Source organism: Lipotes vexillifer, unplaced genomic scaffold (assembly GCF_000442215.2).
Source record: "Lipotes vexillifer unplaced genomic scaffold, Lipotes_vexillifer_v1.1 scaffold306, whole genome shotgun sequence".
NCBI lineage: Eukaryota > Metazoa > Chordata > Mammalia > Artiodactyla > Lipotidae > Lipotes > Lipotes vexillifer.
The window spans coordinates 1,802,537-1,810,946 of NW_006789814.1; the positions used below are offsets into that span (position 1 = coordinate 1,802,537).

General features: G+C 45.6%; 1 protein-coding gene across 1 annotated transcript in view; it reads right to left on the reverse strand.

Annotated features, from left to right (window-relative positions):
* SNX29 (sorting nexin 29) overlaps positions 1 to 8,410 on the reverse strand; it is a 569,236-nt gene that overhangs the window by 543,329 nt on the left and 17,497 nt on the right. Inside the window, exons 2-3 of the mRNA XM_007462815.1 lie at positions 7,445 to 7,509; positions 5,240 to 5,292 (exon numbers count right to left, since the gene is read on the reverse strand). Coding sequence (XP_007462877.1) covers positions 5,240 to 5,292; positions 7,445 to 7,509 — 118 coding nt within the window. The remainder of the gene's footprint in view (positions 1 to 5,239; positions 5,293 to 7,444; positions 7,510 to 8,410) is intronic.

Consider the following 8,410-nt stretch of genomic DNA (forward strand, 5'->3'; position numbering starts at 1 on the left):
GGAAGATCCCACATGCCGTGGAGCGGCTGGGCCCATGAGCCATGGCCGCTGAGCCTGCACGTCCGGAGCCTGTGCTCCGCAACGGGAGAGGCCACAACAGTGAGAGGCCCACGTAACGCAAAAAATAAATAAATAAATAAAAATTAAAAAAAAAAAATCTAGAAACAATAAATGCTGGAGAGGGTGTGGAGAAAAGGGAACCCTCTTGCACTGTTGGTGGGAATGTAAACTGATACAGCCACTATGGAGAACAGTATGGAGGCTCCTTAAAAAACTAAACATAGAACTACCATACAACCCAGCAATCCCACTACTGGGCATATACCCTGAGAAAACCATAATTCAAAAAGAATCATGTACCAAAATGTTCATTGCAGCTCTATTTACAATAGCCAGGACATGGAAGCAACCTAAGTGTCCATCGACAGATGAATGGATAAAGAAGATGTGGCACATATATACAATGGAATATTACTCAGCCATAAAAAGAAACGAAATTGAGTTATTTGTAGTGAAGTGGATGGACCTAGAGTCTGTCATGCAGAGTGAAGTAAGTCAGAAAGAGAAAAACAAATACCCTATGCTAACACATATATATGGAATCTAAAAAAAAAAAAGGTTCTGAAGAACCTAGAGGCCGGACAGGAATAAAGACGCGGACGTAGAGAATGGACTTGAGGACACAGGGAGGGGGAAGGTTAAGCTGGGATGAAGTGAGAGAGTGGCATGGACTTATATATACTACCAAATGTAAAACAGATACCTAGTGGGAAGCAGCCGCATAGCACAGGGAGATCAGCTCGGTGCTTTGTGACCACCTAGAGTGGTGGGATAGGGAGGGAGGGAGGGAGACGCAAGAGGGAGGAGATATGGGAACATATGTATATATATAGCTGATTCACTTTGTTATAAAGCAGAAACTAACACACCACTGTAAAGGAATTATACTGCAATAAAAATGTTAAAAAAATAAAAAGAAAGAAAAAGGATATAACTCAGGAACAGCCAGATGGAAGAAAGGTATGGGAAAAGGGCACAGAGCTTCCAGGCCCTCTCCCAGCACACCACTCTCCTCGCACTTCCAAGTATTCACCGACCCAGATGCTCTCTGAACCCCATCCTCTTGGGTTTTTATGGAGGTTTCATTATATAGGCTTGATTAAATCATTGACCATCAGCCACTGAACTCCATCTCCAGCCCCCCTCCTCTCCCTAGTGGTGGTGAAATGGGACTGCAAGTTCCAACCCTCTAATCACGTGGTTGGTTCTCCTGGCAACCAGCCTCCAACTTCTCAGCTTTCCAGAAATCACTACATTAACATAACAAAAGACACCTTTCTGGCTATCACCACTTCGGAAATTCCAGGGGTTTTAGGGGGTCAGTACCAGGAATGGGGCAAAGAACAATCATGTGTATTTCTTACTATAAGTCACAGTATCACAGTAGACCTAATTCTTGGGCTTAGAAAAGTTAGTGATGCAGCTGGAAAGGGGAAGCGCCAGATTCAGGCCTTGAGAGCCCATGAACCTTCACACCAGCCTGCCCAGGGCAACCGACAGCCCCCTGGATATGGCCCTCGGCATCACACGTTGTGATCACTGCCTCACTGGACTATCTTCCCAGGTGGACACGAAGCCACCTGAGGGGTAGAAATCTGTCTGAAATATTTGGAAAGCCCCAGTGTCTGTGACACCAAGTAGGCTTTCAGTGACTAACTGTTAAACAAATGAGTAATCCAATAAGTACTTACTAAGCACTTACTATGTGTCAGGCGCTGTGGACATAGTGTGAGCAAAACAGGCTTCTCTCCAGCTGGTCATCCAGTTGAGCAGACAGATGTAATCGATTCATCACACAGACATGTAGTAATGAGAAACAGAGGTTTATAGAATCTAACAGTACAGAGCAGGGGTCAGCAAAATACAGCCTGAGGCCAAATCCAGGCCTTAACAGAAAGAGTTTGCCAGTCCATGGTACAGAGCAAGGAAAACAGGTCCAGATGGCCAGGGCTGGAGAGGAGTGTGGAGGATTCATATCAGGGGTCTGGAAGGTTTCCCTGAAAAATTACTGAAAGGCTTTAAGAACAAAAAACAAAAAAACAGAAAGGCCAGGGCAGGGTGGCAGGAGCAAAGAGCCAGGGGAGAGGTATGGGGCCCTCCAGGCTGCTAAGGATGTGGGTCTTTTTCCCAAAGCAAAGAGAAGCCAGTGGAAGGTTTTCCATGGGGGAGTGACAGGTGGGAATCTGCGTTCTGCAGAACCCTCTCAATGCACAGGAGGCAGGACAAGAAGGAAGACGGTGGTGGGTCTACGGCAAGTGTCCTGTGAGCCATGTGGTGACTGGGACAGGGCAACGGCTGGAGAGCTGGAGAGAAGCGAATGGATTTGAGATCCATTCCAGTGCCAGGCCGTTTGCCAGGGGTGAGGAGAGAGGTGATTTATCTTTCTTTTCAGACTTCACAACAGTTGTTTTAAAATATTCACTGACTTTCCCTCTTGGGGTTAAACTTTCTCACAGAATAAGGATGATGTGACCTTTCCTACGTGAAGGTGGTGCCACCTTTAGCCAAACACATTGCAAGATGAGACCAAGACTCTGATATTGAGAAGGAACCCTCTAGGGGGGAGAAAACAAAAAAAATTTTTAAACCCAGCTTCAAAACCAATATAATTGCTAAAGGTGATATAACAGAGGAAGAATAGACTTTGGAGCCCAAGAAACTAGGGTCCAACCTCCAACTCTAACATTCCCGAGATGACTCACCTAGGCTGTCTGACTTGCCCTCTCTGAGCCTCTGTTTTCTTATCTGTAAAGAATTACACCGCTGCTTCTCCTGAGGCTGCACTGAGACTAAGAGTCGACACGAACAAAGGGCAGCTGGAACAGTAAGAGACAGTAACTATCATTATCATTATTAAGCAGGATATTCCTTTTAGCCGGAAACCAGTTACCATGGAAGGAATTAACTTTGTTAATTCTACTATAAAACACAACAGTTTACATAATAAAAGTTGTAATAGTAAGCTCTATTATATAACAACATGTTAACCTAACATTCAGAAATGGGTTCTCTCTCTCAGGAAATGAAAAGAATAATTACGAAGAAAAGTCATAAAGAACTCCTGACTACATACACCCACACAGGCACACACCCATACACACACACACACTCACACATACACACCTCCTGGTTCAGGAGATCTAGGATGGGGTACAGAATTGCATTATTAATTAATAAGCCTCTCATTCTCATGCAGGTGGACCTTGGGTTCCAAAATGAGAACCCCTGTGCTGACGGAGGCCAGGCCCCATAGTAGGCTCTCAGGAAGAACTGAAGCAAAAATTCAGTTTAATGATCTAATGCCACAAACATACAGAGAACCTAATGTGTGATGGGCACAGAATGTGTGTGCAAAACACTGAGAAAGAAAAAAATAGAGAAGCTGCCCCTCTGCGCTCCAAGCTCACAACCTCTTTAAACACTTGACCAGGGATTTCCCTGGTGGTGCAGTAGTTAAGAATCTGCCTTCCAATGCAGGGGACTCGGGTTCGATCCCTGGTCAGGGAAATAAGATCCTACATGCCACGGGGCTTCCCTGGTGGTGCAGTGGTTAAGAATCTGCCTTCCAATGCAGGGGACTCGGGTTCAATCCCTGGTCGGGTAAATAAGATCCCACATGCCACGGGGCAACTAAGCCCACATGCTGCAATTACTGAGCCTGCGCGCCCCAGATCCCGTGCGCCACAACTAGGTAGCCTGTGTGCCGCAACTACTGAACCCATGCACCCTGGAGCCCACACACCACAACAAAGAGCTCACGCACCACAATGAAAGCTCCCACATGCTGCAACGAAGATCCCACGTGCCGCAACGAAGATCCCACATGCTGCAACTAAGACCCGAGGCAGCCAAATATTTTAAATAAATATTTAAAAATTAAAAAACACTTGACCATGTGCGGTACAAAGCCACGCACACACTCAACCAGACAACGAATCTCCCTGAGCACCTTCTAGATGCTCCTAGGCACTGGGGATACACCCGTGAACAAGACAGCCAAACACCCCTGCCCGCTGTTATGGTATGGGCGACAGAAAGAAACAAAATTAAAAAGCATAATGGACAGTTGTTAGTTGGTGTTATGGAGAAAAACTGAGAAAGAAGAAGCAGAGAGTGTAAGGGTGGGGAGTAGAACTGTAAATCTGCACCAGTTTCAAATAGTCCCCATAGCTCGATTACAATGTAGCACTACACACACTGCTCATGGCTGGTAAAGTGTCACAAAGAGAAAAGTTGTGGAAGGACAGAGAAGGGAACTGGCTGGGCTGGGTGGGTCAGGGTCAGAGGGTGGGGATCACCTGCAGTCTCCAGGATGAGGTGAATGCTGAGCAAGTGAGTTCCCTTCCCTCCCCTTCCTTTGCGGGAATGTTCCTCCTGCCCCTCCAAGGCTGCAGAGCATGAATTAGCCCTGAACGACTTCACTGGGCATTTCCAGCAAATGCCTGTGCCTCTTACCTTTGCCAAAACATTTGCTTCTCCTCCTAGGCAGTGTTACAAGCTTATGCAGTCATGTCAGGTCATGAAGGGTCATGAAGGTCAATGGCCATTTTTAGGACTTTTTTTTTTTAAATTATAGAAGGGACACACGATCACAGTATAAAATATGAAAAAAATATCAGAAAGTATAAAGATTCCCAAGTCTTAACCTCAACATGACCTCTATGCACATTTTGGTATGTTTTTTGCCAGAGTTGTTTAACATAGCGAGGATCACTCTGAATCCATATTAACTCTGTATCCTGCTCTTTTTATTTTTACTAAATACATTATTTTTAAATCACTACATTTGCATTTTTCTGCTTAAAACAAATTCTGTATGGACATCAACATAATGGCTATATAACATAACATTCCATTCTACCGATGCACTGTAGTTTATTCACCATTTCCCAATTGTTGAGCATTCAGATTTCTGAATTTTCATCATGATTAAATTACCATGAAAATAACTTCATGCGGAAAGTCATTTCAAGGAATTCACTCAGAGTAGGTTCCTAGAAGGAGGATGACAGGAAGCTGGAAATACTTTAGACAAGTAGTTACTGCATAGATGATCTACAGATCCCCCAAATGTAATCACTGCCCCACCTGGCTGCAGCGGCAGAATACAGAAGCTGGTCAATCTCTGGCCACCTTTTTGGTCTTTGATGGTAAAGGGTTTCAGAAGCTACATATTTACCTGCTGTCGGAATCTGAGGCGATCTCCTTTCTCCCTCCAAAGCGGATCTGGCACTGCACGGAAAAAGAAGCTGCTGAGATCAGCTGTTGGGATGGGACATACAAAACCTCCCCCCAGGCCTTCAGGGTCACGGGGGTCACAAGGCCAGGAACTGTGGGTGCCAAGTCAGGGTGTCCCCAAGCCCTGGGTGTCAGCCCAAGACCTAAGACGGCGGGCACCCCAGCCTTCCAGCCACCACTTGAAGGAAGCCCTTATCTCCAGCTTGTAAAGAAGTGAGCCTTGTGCAAAGACAACGCTGAGACGAAAACAGAAGCACACAGCTTCCTGCAGATTATCTAGGAAGCTTCTTCTATCTGTCAGCAGCTGACTGTCAATAACACAGAGCTCTTAACAGGCAGTAATCAAAACTTCCACAAATCTGTGATGATGGGTCCCTTCTGACAGGGCCCAAAGTTGTTATGGCTGGCTATAAAGTTATGACAGCATAAATCAAGCTTCAAACAAGTCATCTGGTTGTGCTGAACCACAATTCACCCAGGGAGGGTGGAAACAAAAGCAAACTATTCTTTTTTTTTTTTTAACTGCGCTGAAATATAGACAACATAAAATTTACCGTTTTAACCATTTTTAGTTATGCAATTCAATTCACTTCACAATACTGTGCAACCATCACCCCTCTCCACTACGCTTTCAAAAGTGTAGAATCGGGCTTCCCTGGTGGTGCAGTGGTTGAGAGTCTGCCTGCCGATGTAGGGGACACGGGTTCGTGCCCCGGTCCGGGAAGATCCCACATGCCGCAGAGCGGCTGGGCCTGTAAGCCATGGCTGCTGAGCCTGCGCGTCTGGAGCCTGTGCTCCGCAACGGGAGAGGCCACAACAGTGAGAGGCCCATATAACGCAAAAGAAAAAAAAAAAAATTGGTATATTTTATTGTATGCAAATTACACCACAATAAAGTTGATTTTTAAAAGGCATATATACAACACTTTCACCCCCAAAATAATAATAGCAGCTCTAGGCAGAAGATCCAAGTTATTTCTGTTTAACTGCTACATTTGACGTGGCTTGACTTAACTCTTCATCTTCTTATTTTACTTTCCATTTCTGGGGCAAAGAAAGAAGAAACTAACAATGTGGGTTGTGCATTTATTGTGGAACAGGCGCTGGCCATGGCCCTTTACCCACTTTAACAAATGCAATTCCATCAACAGCCCTATAGAGATCGGTAACCCAATTAAAGAGAAGGACGCTCAGAGAGGCTGGATGAGTTGCCCCAGCACACACAGCTGTGAAGAGATGAAGCTGGCCTTCAACCTCAGCTACACCTGAATCTGTGTCCTTCCCACCATACCTGGACGCCTCGAGGCTTGGGCAGATGCTAAATTCTCTGGACTCACGTCGACACTTAACAGACACTTCCATTAAAGTACATATTTATCTCCCTATATCGTGATTACACGCAGATAATTGCCAGTCGCCCCTTCCAAAATGTGAATTCCTAGGGCTGGATCCTAGCTCTGCTGCTTATTAACTATGACGTCGGCAGCAAGTTATCAGACCTGAGCTTCAGTTCTTCAGTTTCTTCATCTGTAAAATGGCAATACTTGCAAGAACTATCTCACGGGGTGGTTGGAAGGATTAGATGTAAAGCACTTAGCAGAGAATCAGGCACGCGATGAATGTGCAAGAAATGATGCCTGTCTAGTAGCTGCAAGCAAGCAAACTGATGCCAGCCTCATGTCAAAGCTCGCTTCCACACCCAGCCAAAAGCCAGGCATCAAAAATAGCATCAGCCGAACCAAGCAGAGCCCACCCGTGGGATCCACACAATCCTGAGCACGGCCTCACTTCTGTTCTTGTGCTCACGGGGTCCTAACTCCAACCACGACTGCAGCACCCTTAGGAGTTGCCCTAAAACACAACTGCTTGGAAATGAGGCTTTGAAACCCACTCAATGCCCTTCTCAAGGGGACATCTGTGAAGAATGGGGCCAGGTCCTCCAGGGGTCTCCAGGAAGTCAGGACATAGGAGCTCCTTTGTCCCTACCACTGATGACTATCATTTGCTGGGGAAAATTATTAGCCTCACCGCTCCCAGATACAAAGCCGGAGGAAGTCTGTGTAGATAGAAGGGCAGAAATGACTTCTTCATTGATCATCTGACACTATGACCTGACCACAGAGTCAAACGTGAGCTTTCTTCTTACCTGTTTCACTGCATCCAGCAGTCGCTCCAGCAGAAATTGTCTTTTCATGTCATTGTTCTGTGATCCTAAAATGCAATGAGGCTTAATTAGTTTTGTTTGACATTCGCTTTCTGTTAAGACTCTCTGACATGTAGTGTACGGCTGTGCCCAAGCAGCATCAGCCTTCTCTTTAGTAAAATCAATAACAGGACCAGGTATCAATAATCTACATCATTACAATGAAGTTGGACCACTCTCCTGTTACTGCAACGCAGGAAAGCAGCTAAACTGTGTTCCCCAAATTTGGATGATGTTACTGGAATTGTCTAACGCAGGGTTTCTCGACCTTGGTGTCACTGACATTTGGACCAGATAATTCTCTGTGGCTGCCCTGTGAATTGTTAAGATGTCTGTCAGCATCCCTGGCCTCTACCCACTAGACACCATTAGCATGTGCACACACAGACACACACACACACACACACACACACACACACACCCTAGCTGTGGCAACAAAAATGTCTCCAGATACTGCCAAATGCCCTCTGGGGAACACAACTGCCCCCAGTTGAGAACCAATAGTCAAACTTAAAATGTAAGTTTCCTAGTACTGCAGGCACTGCTTGTTGGCTGACCTCATCATCATCTCCAACATTATTTTTCCATGAAAAACCTAATTACTCCTGTTCTCAGCCTCTCTTGTAAGGCTGCCCGTAAGAAGTTCTAGCTAATGACACGTAAGCAGAGAGCACTGGGAGGGATCTGGGGAAATTATGCCATCCTAATAAAAGAACAGATGTTAAGGGCTTCGTTCCCTTTTCCATCCTTCATGCCTTAATCATAAACACATCGGGTGGAGCCAGAGCAGCATCTTGCTACCTTGAGGCAACAAGCCTGCAGTGAAGGCCAAGAGAATCACAGAGACACCAGCCCCGATGTCATTTTGCTGCTGAACCAATACTAAAAATCTCATACCTCTCACACAAC